The 17533-nt window shown below is 36.2% G+C and overlaps 1 protein-coding gene across 1 annotated transcript in view; it reads left to right on the forward strand.

Annotated features, from left to right (window-relative positions):
• PTPN13 (protein tyrosine phosphatase non-receptor type 13) overlaps positions 1–17533 on the forward strand; it is a 168840-nt gene that overhangs the window by 123595 nt on the left and 27712 nt on the right. The window contains exons 28-39 of the mRNA XM_090266264.1: positions 741–955; positions 1071–1169; positions 2304–2653; positions 2805–2976; positions 4307–4465; positions 5007–5178; positions 5279–5489; positions 8874–8944; positions 13673–13734; positions 16038–16131; positions 16845–16982; positions 17081–17169. Of these exons, the coding sequence (XP_090122390.1) occupies positions 741–955; positions 1071–1169; positions 2304–2653; positions 2805–2976; positions 4307–4465; positions 5007–5178; positions 5279–5489; positions 8874–8944; positions 13673–13734; positions 16038–16131; positions 16845–16982; positions 17081–17169 (1832 nt within the window). The remainder of the gene's footprint in view (positions 1–740; positions 956–1070; positions 1170–2303; positions 2654–2804; positions 2977–4306; positions 4466–5006; positions 5179–5278; positions 5490–8873; positions 8945–13672; positions 13735–16037; positions 16132–16844; positions 16983–17080; positions 17170–17533) is intronic.

The following is a 17533-nucleotide window of genomic DNA, read 5'->3' on the forward strand; positions in this document are numbered from 1 at the left end:
TATAGTCATTGTTTGTCTTTTTTTAATTTTTATTTGATTATACAAATGTCAGCAACTCTGTATTAGTCTCAAAAATAAGGAGAAAAAATAATCCAGCCTATATTTTTCCTGATAATGAAAGTAAAATTAGTATACCCACTTGATCTCACTGCCCTATATTCTTTATTTATTCTATCATTCTTTCTTTAAATATCTTTTTAAAAATTCTTTTCTGGTTTTTGGTTTTAAAAATTTTTTTTGTTAATGAGAATTTTATCACAATGTCATTTCAGTTTACTTGATTATGTTACGTACACTGTACCAAAACATTAGAATATCATCTTTCCCATGTCCTTCTCTAACATTTGTTTTGCTCTTACCATTTCTCTCCCATTGTATACATGAATTTCTCTTATTCTTCTCCTCTCCTGTATTTTTTCTTCTTTTTGTGTTATTCTAGTCTTTTAAAACACATGGGATTACAGTATAATTTCATTTCAGGACCCTGATTTCAAAATCCTCTTTTCTGTTCAGTTAGTTCATGCAGCTTAGTTTATTAGGTTTAGTTTCTCATTGATAAGAAAGTGTGAAATATAATTTGACTATGAAATGAGTGAAATAAGTATATATAAAGCTGTAAATATGGTGGGAAAATGGGCTTTTAAAAATGTGTCTAAAAGTATGTTCATATGTATACAAAGCATGTTAAAAGTCTAGATTTTATTTATTTATTTATTTATTTATCTATCTATTTATTGCAGAGAACACATTTGAGGTAAAATTGTTCAAAAATAGCTCAGGCCTAGGATTCAGTTTTTCTCGAGAAGATAATCTTATATCTGAGCAAATGAATACCAGCATAGTAAGGGTTAAAAAGCTCTTTCCTGGACAGCCAGCAGCAGAAAGTGGAAAAATTGATGTGGGAGATGTTATCTTGAAAGTGAATGGAGCCTCTTTGAAAGGACTGTCTCAGCAGGTGAGCCCCAGCATGTGAAGTGTATCATTTGAATAGTGACATAGATTGGCCTTTCAGCATGATTTGGTTATAGTGGTTTAACTGTAACTTCATTTGTCATTCATGGTGCCCCCAGGAAGTTATATCCACTCTCAGAGGAACATCTCCAGAAGTATCCTTGCTTCTCTGTAGACCTCCACCTGGTGTGCTACCAGAAATCGACCCTGCTCTTTTGGTGAGACCTGTGAAAGTAATTTATATTTTTATAGAATATCGTTTGAGTGATTAATTCAGCTATAGTGATTTCATCATTGCATCATCGCTTGGGTTTTATCCTAGTTCCTTTAGCTAAGAGTATTATCTTGTGTCTGTCACTTAACCTCTGAGTGCATTCTATAGTTGTAATAGAGAGCAATTTAATTCACTTTCTCTTCTCTCCCTTCCAGTTCTAGAATTCTAGGATTCTAGGATTTTAGAAATTTGTTTTCTAAGCATAAGCAGAAACAGACATAAAATAAAGGTTAAAAAAACCTTTTTTTTATTTCTTCATTAAACCAAAATGGGAAATGTAATCCTCTTTGAGCTAGATAAAAATGAGAATTATTTAAGATTTTTTGCCTTTATTTTTTATGCTGAAATCACAGAATAAGCAATATAGTTGTTCATTTCCGTTTCTTATGTCAAGGAATAGCTAAAGGATCCAAAATCTATTTTGATGGTTATTTATAAATTGCATACTGGGGTAAGAATCCACACATAGATGAATAATAATGCAAATGGAGAAAGACAGCTTTTGACCTGTCTACTTAAAATAGTGTTCCATTACCAGTGAACGTGACTCCTGGGTATGAAAGGCAGTAGTGTCTGGCCCCAGGAGCTTTCAATCTTGGATTAGAGAGAGGGGGTGTGTTAGAAGAATATAAATAGGAAAGTAACATTTCTGTAAGGTGCATTATAAATAGCATTTTAAGAGACTACATTGACTTGGGGCACCAGCTGGGAACTTGTGGAACTCTCAGTGAGTATATAAATCGATGGAATCTTTCTGGAAAGCAATCTAGAAATATTTAACATGGTGTTTGAAAACATCCTGTGTCCTGATTATAGAAAATTCTATTTCCATTATATAGAAAATTACAAAGAAATAATGAGGAACTCAAATGAAAATCTACATCAAAGAAGTTCTCCTAGATTTCTATCTCCTAGGAGAATTCTGAAATAAATTAACAGTATAGCCATCTGTTGGATTATTATACAGTTTTATGCAGTTGTTTTCAAAGCATATTTAAGGACCTCAGAAAATACTCATAAAAAGCTAAAGTTAATGTAATTTGTCACATTCCCATCTCTTTAAATGTGTCCATTACAGACCCCACTGCATTCTCCAGCACAAGTACTTCCAAACAACAGTAAAGGTCCTTCTCAGCCTGCATGTGTGGGGCAAGGCACCAGCTCAGATGAAAATGAAACATCTGACAAAAGTAAGAAACAATGCACGTCCTCATCCAGGAGAGACAGTTACAGTGACAGCAGTGGGAGTGGAGAAGACGACTTAGTGAAAGCTCCGGCAAAGATACCAAATATGAGCTGGAGCACTCCAAGCAACGTGGTTTCACTGGCACAGAATCAACATAAAGTGACCAAAAGTCAAGAAGATACCATTTGTACCATGTTTTACTATCCCCAGAAAATACCCAATAAGCCGGGACTCGAGCACAGGTATTATCAATATTTTAATGCATAGCACTCAAAGCAACTGGTTGTTGTTAGTAACAGGAGCAGCACCTACATTTCTCTAAGGAAGAAGCTTCCTATACAGTATTGACATTGAAATGTATTTGAAAAAAGTCTTGCTTCTTTGTCTCTGTAGTAATCCTCCTTCCACTTTACCACTGGATGTGACTCCTGGGCCACCTGAAACAGAATCTGTTTCCACTAATTTAGCAGATAAGTATATACATCACACTTCTAAACCAACTAGACAAGAAAGCTTGACATGTTTGAAAAATGATGTGGAAAACCACCTTGAAGACTTAGAGTTGGTGAGTTGTTTCCTCTGTATTAAGAAAATTCCAAAAAGAAACAGAAAATTCCACAGTACACACACAATTTCCCTTTAAGGAAAAGACTGTTTTTTAGAGTACCTATATATTCATGTCCAGTTAACACATTACCTGTCTGATATGTTTCTCTGCTGAGAATTTGGGGCAAAGGCAAAAAGATCTAGGTGCAAATCCTGTTTCCAGCACTGACTTCCTGCCATTTGGTATATACCTGTGGAAAAATTACTTAATTCTTCTGAGTCTTAGTAGTTTGGGTTATAAAATAGGGCTAGAAACCTCATACAATTGTGGTAAGGATTAAATGGAGTAGTATAAATAGAGCACCTAATTGAATATCTGCTATTGGCAAAATTCTGATGAATTACCTATTTAATTTTTAATCAAGATTAAATGTGATTTTTCCCCTTCACACTTGTTTTTGTGTGTTCAAATGTACTTCTTCACATTGTGCTGATAGCTCTGGAACTTCTAACCACACAAACTCAGTTTGGAAGTCAAATTTTCAAAAAAATATCCTTTACATTGATTGAAAGTCAGTCTTTTTAATACTGCTTGTATTATCATGTAATAAATATTTATTGTAAGAAATTAGAAAACAAAGTACAAGAAGATTAAAACTATTACCTCACCACCCAAAAACCATGAAAATTTGGGAGTTAATTGTTCCAAATACTTTGTTTACCCATAAGTGTGTGTGTGGTGTGTAGCATCTATATCTTCAGTTTTATTCTCAGCAGTAGAGTGAAAATAGGCTTTTAATGATTTCCTTAGAAATCTGTCATCACCCCTGTAAGCTGTAAGCAGCCTTCATGTCTCAGCTAAAATCGTTTTGTTTTTTTTCAGTTTTTTATACAACTAAATATATGAAGTTGTGTTATTTAATTATCCAAAGACTTCATTTAAAAAAAAAAAAAAGAAAAACACTTTCTTTTGTGGCTTTTGGCATCTATCTTGGTTGTTTAGAAATATATGAAGAATTTTCTGACCCTTCTCTCCAAAAAACATTCTTTAATGATCACGGTATAACCACTAAGGTGTCCTCGTTTATCCTGAAAATACAAGAAGTGAAGCAGGAGTAAGTTCTGTCTCAAGATGCCTCTCAACCAACACATAATGTTATATTTAAACCCAAGTTTTACATTGGAGGGCATTCTATCTAGAGTTGGATAACCCTGGCTTCTTCATTTGAATAAGTAGCCATTTAAGGCTGGGTTTCCTCCTCTGTTATTCAATGGAAATAATAGTCATCATTTTGTTTGTCTGTAGACAGAATAGATATCCTAAAGGAATCACTGTTTTCTTCCCTTAGGAAGTAGAACTGGTCATTACCCTAATTAAATCAGAAAAAGGAAGCCTGGGTTTTACAGTAACGAAAGGCAATCAGAGTGTTGGTTGTTATGTTCATGATGTCATTCAGGATCCAGCCAAAAGTGATGGAAGGCTAAAACCTGGGGACCGGCTCATAAAGGTGAGACATTACATGGAATGCATTTGTGCAAATGTGGCTGAAGAGAAAGCCAGGGCTAGAGAAGGAAGAACAAGAAGGTTGAGTTAATATACACTTTATTTCTGTTTGGTTTATGTTTTCCTTCTCCACCTCTTAAAAGTAAAGGCCCTTATATAGTGAACAGTTTGAGAAATGCTTAAAGTTATCTTTTTAATTTGGAAGTCCTTCTAATCTCAGTTAAAGCACTAAACAAGCTATCTTGGGTTTCAGGGACAGAAAGTTTCTTAAATTGCTATGAGGATAAATTTCCTATACTAGCAAAATAATAATGTACTTGTTAAGTATTTACATTATTATTTCACTTTACTTGATCGTTGTGTTTATGATTTCCGAAGTACAGGGAATTAACAATAAAAAATTAGAAACCATTCTTTATTTTGATTCTTTTACAGGCTAATATATATATCACATTAGAAAAAGTTAGGGGGATTACTGTACTTTCTTGGCAACTTCTCTGTTCCAAAAATTATAATCTTCCTTTTCCCTCTTTTTATTTTTGTAGGTTAATGATACAGATGTTACAAACATGACTCACACAGATACAGTGAATCTGCTCCGAGCTGCACCCAAGACAGTCAGATTAGTTCTCGGACGAGTTCTAGAATTACCCAGGATGCCAGTGCTGCCTCACTTGCTACCTGACATTTCACTAACATGCAACAAAGAGGAGCTGGGTAATGCAAATTTAAGCTTTGTGCAGTGTTATTTTTCTTGACTGGATTAAAAATAAGTACTCTTAAGGCTAAGGAAACAAATATTTTTTATTCCCTGAAGGTTTTTCCTTATCTGGAGGTCACGACAGCCTTTATCAAGTGGTATATATTAGTGATATCAGTCCCAGGTCAGTTGCAGCAATTGAGGGTAATCTCCAGCTCTTAGACATCATCCACTATGTGAATGGAGTCAGCACACAAAGCATGACCTTGGAAGACGCTAAGAGAGCCTTAGACATGTCACTTCCTTCAGTGGTGTTAAAAGCGACAAGGTACTACTCCCCAATTATTTGTGGGTTTTGTTTGTGCATGCTTACGCATTTCGGGCTGTTGATTTTACTTATGTTCTCCTTAAAGGATTATTCGTTGGCAGCCGTCCGTCTCGAGAGACGATGGTGTAGCTTCTTAAGAGTCTATCTGCACCGCCGAGAATGGTTGTGCAGTCCAACTCGGGAGTGACACGGTATCTGTCTCCTCCCGTGTTGAATCGACATCTTGCGATGATGCTGGAGTGTCCTCTCCAGTGGAGCTGAAGCTACAGAGCCTGGGCAGGGTGATATGGAGGGTCTGCTGTTGCCCATGCAGCAGACCCCCCCCTCTCTTCGCAGCTGAAGGGTCCAAGGGAAAGACGGTCCAAAGGATTATTACTGAATTAGTAATTCACGGACTAAACTGGCAGGATTTAATAAAGTTAATCAGACTTCCTGATAGACAAAAGAGATCCTCAGAGCACTTTAAATCAATTGGTGTTTGGAATCATATTTGCAGTTATTGATAGGGTGGTTGCAACATTTGATAGGATGGTTTTAGTTGCAAGTAACAAAAAATACCACTCCACTTGGTTTTAAACAAGAAAAATAATTTACTGTCTTACAAGGTTAAAAAGATGATGAAGTCAGCAGGTAAAATTTGATTGGGCTGCTGGCTCCGTTTCTCTGCTGTTTTCATTTATTCTCTCCTCTGTGTGTGTGTGTGTGTTTCCTTCATGAGAGTCACATGGCTGTGTCAGTTTTATGCCTCACAGCTCCACACTACACCATCCAGAGCAGTCTTCAATCAAAAATCTCAGCAGTCACTGTGGTAAAGCAAGGTCTGTGTGCTGATTGTCTTAGACCTAAATTAGGGCCAGTCACTGAAGTGAAGCAAAGGGATAAGAATATATTGATTGGCCTAGGCCAGTCTTGGCTCATTCTCAGTGTTGGGACAGTTGTTCCTAACTAAACCTCATGTCTACAACCAATGCGGCTTAGAATTATCACATCCAGTGTAACTCATAATAATTTTACTTTATAAGAAATGCTATAGCAAGTTTTCTTTCACCCAAAAATGAAATAAATTGAAAAATCTGGATGTATTAGTTTCAAATTACTACAAATATAGTAGCTTAAAACAACAGAAGTTTATTGTGTTAATAGATCTGGAAGTCAGAAATAGGAAATGGGTCTCAGTGGGCAGAAAATCAAGGCAAAGCCACATTCCTTCTGTAGGGCTGAGGAGATAATCCATTTCCTTGCCTTTTCTACATTCTAGAGATTGCCTGTATTTGGACTCAGGGCCCGCTTCCATATGCAAAGCCAGCGATCACTGCACTCTGCTCTGTCCTCACAGTTTTTTATCTGGCTTTCTGCCTCATTCTTTCATTTATAAGGAACTCTGTGATTACCTGAGCCGAATCAGATAATCTAAACTAACCTCATCTCCAGATCTTTAATTTACTCACATCTGCAAAATCTCTTTTGCCTTGTAAGATTCCATATTCGCAGCAGCTTCCAAGGATTACAGTGTACACATGCGGGCAGGGGGGCTACAACAGTGTACATAAATACGGACTTTCTAGATTACAGGCTTATATTATATAAACGGAAACTGCACATTTATATCTGTAATACATGGTGAGTTTTACAGAGTGTCTTTCAAAATATAGAAACTATTCATTTTATCATTCAATAATAAACTTATTTGCTCTTTATAAACCTTTAAGTCAGCCTTGGCTGGTGTGGCTGAATGGATTGAGTGCTGGCATGTGAACCAAAAGGTAGCCGGTTCAATTCCCAGTCCGGGCACATGCCTGGGTTTCTGGCCAGGTCCCCAGTTAGGGGCGTGTGAGAGGCAATTGATCTATGTTCCTCTCGCACATCAATGTTTCTCTCCCTCTCTGCCTCCCTCCCTTCCCCCTTCTATAAAAATAAATAGAATAAAAAAATTAAAAAAACCTTTAAGTCAGTTTGTGTATGTTTTTCCTTGAATGTAATTCCTAAGCAGATGTTCTAATATGTATGTTTCTACAAATTAGATTTGGCATAAAGCTATTTTCATAGATGTAGCTGAATGTTAATTAGTAGGGAAGGAAAGAGTTCAAACAACCTGGAAAATTTTTTTGTGAAAATTAGCATCTCTGTTAACCATTGATCTAGCTGAAGTTTTTTGCCTCAAAATCAGTAGAGCACCCTTTACCCTAGCTCTGAAATTATTTTCTTTTTCTTTCTACTTTTATCTTTTCTGTGGTCACTAAAGATATAGTAGTAGTAGTCACAATTACCTCCCCCTGTGTTCTTCTCCCAGCTCTCTCTCCACTATAGTATATACCTGCTGTCTTTAATGTCCACAGAGCAGCAATAATGGAGGGGCATGTATTTATGGTAATTATCTGTGTATCAGAACTATAAAGGGTCTTTGATTTTAGCTTAATTGCAAGCTAGTAAGTTAGCTAGTTATTGTTTCTTGCATACTGGTAGAAGAAATGAAACCCCTGGATCAGAGACAAATATTTATTACAAATGGTATTGGTGTCAGTCCTATATGTCCTCAGGGTCCCATGGAGATGACATATGTGGGACTAGTGGATTCCTGTACATGCAGTGGGTTGTATGACAGGAGAGGAATACTTTAAGAACTTGGGAACCTGGCACTATAGTATCTGGAAGACAGCATGCTTTTTGTTTGGGAAAAGAGATTGTGTCACCCCTCAAGCTTGCTCACTATGATCATATCCTTGAGAATGGGCCCAGATAAAAAGTAGTCACAGCCTTGCATTTCTGGGATGCCCAGCAAGAATATGCAGGGATGCTTAGGGGCCATGGCGAATTGCCTCTCACACCACTGTGTACATTAGGCAACCTCCCTTTTTTCTCAGGTACTAGCAACAGTAAGATTGCATGCTAATCCTGTTTCCAAGGTGCTATCTCTTTTACTGTTTTTCACATTAGGTGGTACTCTTCTTCTTATGATCCTTCAAATATATATATATATATATAGTCTAGATTTTCACTTCAAATATCTTAAAAGTAAAACACGTATCAAGAGCTTTAAGTTCATAGAACTTAGTGATCTTTGAACTATGACCTGAGTGACAAATAACCTAGTTATTAGATCATGAATATTACCAATTTTGAAATGAGAGGTGAAATAAAGTGATATGTTAAACTGAAACCCAAAGAGACATTATATAAAGACATGATTCTTTATCTTTTTTGGATCAAGAATATCTCCTTTCAGAAAATACATAGATGAAAACTGATAAAAATTTTATCTTAAGCTTTAGGTTGTGCCTTTAAGCCCATCCAAAATAAAATTCCTGAGGCTAATAGATAGCCAGAGGATATTAAAGCAAACATCTTAAGTAATTTGCAATTGCCTTTCATTTTTTTACAATACAGAGATGGTCGGCCAGTGGTCCCAAGTTCCAGGAACTCTGCTGTTTCAACTTCAGAATCAACCAAAGCCAATGGTAAGGATACATTCATTTTATAAGAAAAATAGGTATGGAGAGGTAATGTATTTTTCCCAGAAGCAGGCATGAAAAGTATCACTAAAAGTGTTTTTATTGCCTTTCCAGAGTGTTTTGCAAGATCTCTTATCTACCTTGTAAGGTTATAATGAGGCATAAATACAATAAATGAAACATCACATTGATTGTCACATAAAAATTTATTCAGACAATTATTTAATTTCTTATCTGTTGGGCACTGTTTTGGGTATTGTGTATATGGGAGTAAGTAAACAAAGTATCTGTCTTACAGTTTAGCACAATAATGTAAATTGTAGTATTAGTAGTTGTGGCATATAGTTGTGTAGTAGTCATCTTATTATTATCCTCCTTTTATAGGAGGGGATACTGAGGCACAGAGAAGTTTGATAACTTGACAAAGTTCACAGTGTTAATAAATAAGACAGCCAAAATTTACACCTACAATATAAGAATCCATGCTCTTATTTACATAATTAGGCTCAGTAATTATACCTTTTTTTTTTTTTTTAAGATTTTATTTCTTTACTTTTAGAGAGAGGGGAAGGGAGGGAGAAAGAGAGAAACACTGATCAGTTGCCTCTGACATGCCCCCAACCAGGGACCTGGCCCACAAACCAGCCATGTACCCTGACCTGGAATAAAATCAGTGACCTTGCCTTTTGCCAGATGATGCCATGCCAGTCAGGGCAGTAATGTAGCTTTATTTTATTTCTTTTTTTTTAAAGTATATTTCATTGGTTATGTTGTTACAGGAGTCCAAATTTGTTTCCCTTTGTTCCCCTCTGCCCAGTATCCCTTCCCTCCAGCAATCTCACCCCCTTTAGTTCATGTCCATGGGTCATGCATATAAGTTCTTTGGCTTCACCTTTTCCTATATTATTCTTAACATCCCCCTGTCTATTTTGTACCAACCGATTATGCTTCTTAATCCCTGCACCATTTCCTCATGTCTCCCTCTTTCTCCTCGCAGCTGATAACCCTCCAAATGATCCCCACACCTATGGTTCTGTTCCTATTCTGGTTTGCTTAGTTGGATGTTGTTTTTATTTTTTAGATTCAGTTGTTGATAGTTGTGAGTTTGTTGCCATTTTAATGTTCATAGTTTTGATCTTCTTTTTCTTAAACAAGGAAGCACTTTATTTGCCCTTGCATTCTAAATGATAGCTTTGCTGGATAGAGTCATCTTGGCAGTAGGTCCTTGGTTTCCATCACATTGAATACTTCTTGCCATTCCCTTCTTGCCTGCAAAGTTTCTTTTGATATATCAGCTGATAGTCTTATAGATCCCCTTTATAGGTAACTCTCTACTTTTCTCTTGCTGCTTTTAAAATTCTCTCTTTATCTTCACCTTTGGCATTTCAATTATGATGTGTCTTGGTGTGGTTCTTTTTGGGTCTAGCTTGTTTGGGACTCTCTGTGCTTCTTGAACTTGTATGTCTATTTCCTTCACCAAATTTAAGAAGTTTTCCTTCATTTTTTTTTTTTAACATAAGTTTTCAATTTCTTGCTCTTTCTCTTCTTCTGGGACCCCTATGGTTCAGATGTTTGCACATTTAAAGTTGTCCCAGAGGTTCCTAGCTTCTCATTTTTTTCAATTCTTGTTTCCTCATTCTGTACTGGTTGACTACTTATTTATTCCTTATGTTCCAAGTCATTGATTTGAATTCTAGTTTCCTTCCCTTCACCCTTGGTTTTGTGTGGATTTTCCTTCATTTCATTTAGCATAGGCTTCACTTTTTCCCTTATGCGTTTGCCATCCTTAAGCATATCTGTCAAGCCTGTGAGCATCTTTATGACCAGTGTTTTGAACTCTGCATCTGTTAGATTGGCTGTCTCCTCATCACTTAGTCTCCCATTGGAACCTTGATCCGTTCCCTCTTTGGGGCCACACTTCTCTGTCTCCTCATCCTAACAGGCTTCTATGTTTGTTTGCTTCCGTGTCTTAGGTAGAGCTGTCGCACCTGTTACATTGTAAGGGGTGGAGCCTTAAGTATTTGTCAGTACGGCAACCCATTTCACCACTCGTTGCGGCACTGTATGTGGGAGAGGGGTCTGAAAGGGAATGATGCTGCTTGCTCAGCACTCACCCCCTTTCCAGGCACCTCTCCCACTTCCGTATGGGACTGGCATCTCTCTAGCTGTTGTCCTGGCTGTTGTTCCCGAAGTGGATGGGTCTGCAGACATTCTAGGACAATGGGGGTCCTTTAAATAGGTGGACTCTACTGAGAGACCTGCAGTTTTCTCCATTGCCCCAACCCCCACTGGTTTGCACAGTCAGAAGCAATAAAGCTTTATTTTCCCCAGTGCTGGGACCATGAGCTGTGTGGTCTGGTCTGGGGCTGGGAGCACTCCCCGAGTGTCCCTACCTACCTTTTAAAATGTGTGACTGCACTTTTTTTTGGCCTGCTGCCACCACACCACATCCTCTCTACCCTGGCTCCGCCCCTCCTACCTGTCTAGATGAGTATTTCCTCTTTATCTCTTTGTTGGACTTCCATGCAGCTCAGTTTTCTGGAACATCTGGTTGTCTATTTTTGAGGTAGCTGTGGAGGGAGACACAGCCTGTCTGTCTAGGCCTCCATCTCTTACGGAAGTCCTAATGTAGCTTTTAATGCTACTATTAATGTAATAAGAATGTTAAGCACAGGAAAAAGTGGTTGAAATTAGTGTAATTGAAATGTAAATTCAGTACTTCATGCATAACTAAACTTTTAGGTTATCAGATGTAGTATGTAATTTCTTAATGAATCCTGAAAAATCACATAGCATCAATAATAACTCATAGTGAGGGGAATGTAAGATGATGAAAAATGTTTTGACAGTTTCTTAAAAATTTAAGCATAGCATACGATCCAGCTATTTCACTCCTCTTTGTTCACTCAAGAGAGAAGAAAGCATTTATCCATACACAAAAACCTGTACAGGAATATTTTTAGTAGCTCTCTTTGTAATAGCCAAAATCAGAAACCACTCAAATATCCAAAAACTGTTGAATTGTAATATATCCAAACAACAGAATCATCGGCGGCGGCAGCCGTCCGTCTCGAGAGATGATGGTGTAGCTTCTTAAGAGTCTATTTGCACCGCCGAGAATGGCTGTGCAGTCCAACTCGGGAGTGACACGGTATATGTCTCCTCCCGTGTTGAATCGACATCTTGCGATGATGCTGGAGTGTCCTCTCCAGTGAAGCTGAAGCTACAGAGCCTGGGCAGGGTGATATGGAGGATCTGCTGTTGCCCATGCAGCAGACCCCCCCTCTCTTCGCAGCTGAAGGATCCAAGGGAAAGACGGAGTCAATACAGCTTGGCTTCAGGTGCGCCGCAGGAGTTGCCGGTGTTGACTACAACGTCAAACCGCCTTAGGGACTCCGGCTCCAGATTTTCTGTCGGGGTTTACTCCCTTAGCCTTTCCCCTGAAGAGGTATGCCGCAAGGCAGCGGAGGTTTTTTGGAATTAGAGTTTTCCTTCTCTGATGTGCCCTGACTGGAAGATCGAACCAGCGACACTTAGCTCGCAGGCCGACGCTCAATCCACTGAGCCAAACCAGCCAGGGTTCCAAACAACAGAATACTATTCAGCAATAAAAATAATGGTATTTTGATACACACAGCAACATAATTAAAATAACCTCAAATAAGTCTGTTGAGTGAAAGAAGCGAGACAAAAAAGAATTCATACTGTATTATTCTATTTATTCAAAATTATAGAAAATGAACATTAATCTGTAGTAATAGAAAGCAGATCAGTGGCTGCCTGGAGACAGAAAGGGAGAGGGAGATTCAGGGAACAGGAGGGAACAATTATAAATAACAAACTATTGTGTTTTATACTATTATAATATGATTATTTTGAACCACTGGTTTATTATTAGTATGTTTCATTTTTTCATTATTTTCCCTGTAAGTTTAATAATGTACTATATCTACTGGAAGTAACAATAAAAGACATTTTGGGACTCTTTGTAACATCATACACAAAATTATAGAAATTAATCCCTAAAAATTTACCTCAACCTTCATCTTTCTAGGTGGAATTATTTTTAGGTCATTTTCAAATAGAAGTCTTTGAATACACTTACCTGTGCTATTTTTTTTTTCTTTTCTTTCTTTTTATTTAATTTTCCAAACTTTACCATATCTTTCAAAATCTCTTGAAAATATAATTTAATGAGTCAATTTATTTGTAAGTACGACTTTAACTATAAGAGAAACATAATCTTATTTTAATATATGCATTGAATTTTTGTACTGACAGCTAAGAATTCATATTAACATTTGGTTTAGACACATATTAAAAGTCCTATCCAGTTATATCCAACATTTATTTCACTGTGTTAAATTGATAGTCTCTAAGGCTTGCTATCCTCTCTTAAATAGTAAAATGAATCTAGTTTATCACCTGTGATTTCTCTCCCATTTGGTTGGGATAATTCACATTGTGTACCTTACACTAGAACCATTCAGCATGATCTGAGCTTTTTTGCAAACTATTTTCTTTTAAGAAACTGGCTTTTTTCTTGGGAAAAATTTTTTTCTAATATTTGATTCCATTTGGTTGATTTTAAATCACTTTGTGACATGACCTCTTTTAATGTGCTAATAAAAATAAGAGCATGTACAGATTTGGGGGACAGGGTTTTCATCATTTTAATGTCCCTCTTGTGGTTCTGACTGGCTCATCCCTTCCTTTCTATGTTGTCCCTTTGAGACCTTCCGACTTCGGAGCCTTGTGGCAAACCCGGCCTCACTCCTCATCACTCATTCTCCAAGGTAAGTAAAGGCTGCCTTCTTCATGTCCTACTTCCTTATCTAAATAACTTGTTTGTGTATTGAACCAAACTGATGTCACATTTAAATATTTGCCTTCTTTAGAAACATATATTGATAATAGGAATACACTCAAAGAACTAATAAGGCCTTGCTAATAAGTAAACCTCACATCATCAAGCCCCACACAAGTAACCTCCTACTTAATTTGCACATATTGGCTTCTAAATAAGCTAATTGCTTAAGTAGATAGCTTTAGTGCTGGGATTTTTTTTTTATTAAGTACAATTCTTTTGGTTGTCTTAGATGTCTGGAAGAGAAGATTATAATTAAGAATGAAATTGGTCCTTTGGGTTAATTTTGACAACCAGTGACTATCAAATGACAAATCCCTGGGGCTGGTGAAGAAAAACAATAGTGACAAAAGAAATAGGCTTACTTGGTTCTTGAAAGACGTAGAAAATGCTTTACCAATAATAAAATGAGAGGACCTAAATTATTTAAGATCAGCACAGAGAAAGCTGGTGGTGATTTAACAAAACTCTTTTTTTCCCATCACCATTTATTCCCCTGCATACCCTCTTCACCTCCACCAACACCCCTTCCATCCACAATCATTAACAAAACTATTTTATCACATAATTAAATTCTACTCTGGACTCTCTCTTTAAGGCTACATGTATGCCCATTCATTTGGCTAATATTTTGTTGAGTAATTTTCTTCTGGTATGTAATGTACATTCTAAAATAATCATGGCTGGATCTTCATTTTTTGTGAGATTGTTTAATCCTACACACATTCCATACAGTCTTTTCTAAACCACATAATTTGAATGTTTTCCCATGTAAAATCCAGAGCTGAGACATTACTCTTCTAGTAATCTGAAAACCTTATCATTTCAACAACATTTCTGGACATGAACTGGATTGAGTAGAGGAGAAAATGAATTTAGTTTAGTGGCCAGAAGTCCAAAATTTTATGCCTTTCATTTCACTGTGTTACTTCAAAGTTGTGATATGGTTTAGCAAGGCCTGAGAAGATAGTGCAGCAGATGAGTTGTTAGACAGAAATGATTGGAACACAACAATAAAAATTTCTTGGTACATATTTGTATGTTTGAGATATAGCACCATTCACTGTTCTCTGTTTATTCACAAGGCCTTCAGTTTCACATAGCTTAAGCAACTGAATTTTTATATATTCTGAGTGTTAGTCATGCTGTATAATGCTTATTTTCTTTTTATGTCTCAGCATATTATTGAAAGGGAGACATGTACAGTTTCTATTTAAATTAATATAAAACCCTAGAAACTACAACTTTGTTATTCAGAGCTACAAACACTTTTTGTTGGAGTTAAAATCTTCTAGAAAGTTGCTCATCAATATTCTGTTCTTGAATACTAATGTCCGTACTATGAATTTCTCATAAAGATTGGGGTTTAACAATCCAGTGAAACTTTTTGACATCATGTCAACACTAGTTATAGAGAAATAATTTGCTTGCATCTATCATCTTTACTTTTTATCTTAATAAAAAGAGTAAAATCTTCCGAGCAAACACCTTATTTTGCATAAAATTATTGTAATTTGTTCTAATTATTTAACGTTCCATTTTTGCCAAGTCATTTTTTTCCAGTAGGCTATGCACCACAAAGTGCTTCATAATTTACCCTTGAATTAGTTATATTTTATTATTTTTATTATGAATACTTATTGTAATTTATAGTTATGAGTGCATTGTTATTTTTCTTAAATTAAGGTGAGATTTAGACTAGATTTGAAAATCTTTATACCTAACAGTTTATCAGGTCTCTAAACTAGAATTTATGTCCATGTAATAGTTTCACAAATACTTAAAAGGTTGATTTTTCCCCCCCTTTCCCTCAACTTGTAAGTTTAGTAGTACATTATACTTTTCTAAAAGTTCCATGAAAGACAAGTAAAATATGCCTCAGAAAAGAGATTTCTGCAGTCAAGTAAGTTTAGGAAATATTGTATAATAGGTTTCTCTTTTGGCAACTCAGAATTTATGTTAGTAAGCATTGTGAGAATTCTTAGAACAAAAATATTGATTTAATGTTTAATCTAGGGTTTTTAGACATTTTGTGACAGAAAGTTCCATCCCCTTTACACATTTTATTGCATTGGCATTTTCTAAAAACATTTCTAAGGTTGGGAGATATAAAATGGATTTAGTACTGAAAAAGATGGGGAGAAGGACATTGAGGGCAACATACAGTCCCTCCCTAACATTGGAAGTTACTAAAATAGTAAACTAATGATTTGCTTTGGTTTTATACTTTAGGTTAATGGGGAAGAAATAATTCAAGTTTTGTACCCTGAAGAAAAATGCTCTACTTACCAGATGAAAGGATCAACAAATTTGATTCTGTCCAAAGGTAGTTTTCCAAATCAGTCATCCAGCTTCTCTAAATGCCCTAATTATTCAGGTGATAAAGAAATATTTGGTGTCCTCTCTTATTTGCCTTACATGTTCCTATAGTTGATTTTAAAAGGAAAAATTGTTGTTCAAAGAAATAAAAGAACAATATAAAATTAATTACCCTTAACTGCATTCTTGTACAAATGTCCAAGATTCATTCTCATCTCTAAGATTAAACTATTTTAAATGATTGGAAAAATAGCTGTTTTGTTTGATAGTGTTTCTTGTAACCTTTAAAGAAGAAATCAATATAGGCTACCCAATAATTTAGAATATTTTTCTTGATGACGTTTGGGCTGCTCTATCATATCCTTAATCTTTGCAACATTATTTGTTTGAGTTTCTTTCATGAGTTAATAATTTGGGATTAATTTAGGAAAATAAGCATTAAATTTTTATTAGTGTCTCATAAAAATCTGTATCACAGAGACTGATTTTGGTTTATTCTTTTTAAGTTGCATTGTGTGGTCTTTTGTCAGAGCAGCCAGAGTAGTTCTAGAACTAAAAATGATTAGGCCCCATTAGTGTAAACTACTTGTCAAGTCCTGGCTACTTTTCAAAGTGGATGCTTAAAATTTGAAAGACCTGGTATATTCTATTCAAAACATTGTCTTTTTCTTAAATCAGTATTTTTAAAGTAAAACCCCGTGTAAATTACTGTTTTTCAAGAATCTGATGTACAAGAAGATGATATTTATGATGACCCTCAAGAAGCTGAAGTTATCCAGTCTCTGCTGGATGTTGTGGATGAGGAAGCCCAGAATCTTTTAAACCAAAATAATGCGGCAGGAGGTGCCTGTTTTCCAGGTAGATGAGCCAGAAGGAATAAGTTGGTCCACTAAGGAGTACAAAAAGGCCTCTAGGGAGCATTTGAACTGCTCTTCCCTTCTTTATTTCTCTCCCAGGTGCACTGAAAACCAATGGGAAGTTACCTGAAGAGACAGCAGAAGATATAGATTGTGATGGATCACCTTTACCTGAAGATTTTACAGAGGTAAGATAATACCTAGATAGATAAACACTGTAGGATGCTACATCTTGGTAGAATTTTATCTCCTTACTTTAAAACTTGCTTTCTGCTCTGGCTGGTGTGGCTCAGTGGGTTGAGTGCCAGCCTGCAAGCCGAAAGTCTCTGGTTCAGTTCCCAGTCAGGGCACAAGCCTGGGTTGCGGGCCAGTTTCCTGGTTAGGGGCTTGCAAGAGGCAACCAATTGTTTCTCTTTCTCCCTTACTTCCCCCTTTTCTAAAAATAAATAAATAAAATCTTTTCTTTTTTTAAGCTTAAAGAGGAAAAAAGATATTTATGTAGCTTCAAAATATTAAACAAACAAACAAAAAAAAAAAACATTTGAGAATTCC

Source organism: Furipterus horrens, unplaced genomic scaffold (assembly GCF_987537825.1).
Source record: "Furipterus horrens unplaced genomic scaffold, mFurHor1.1.pri manual_scaffold_2, whole genome shotgun sequence".
NCBI lineage: Eukaryota > Metazoa > Chordata > Mammalia > Chiroptera > Furipteridae > Furipterus > Furipterus horrens.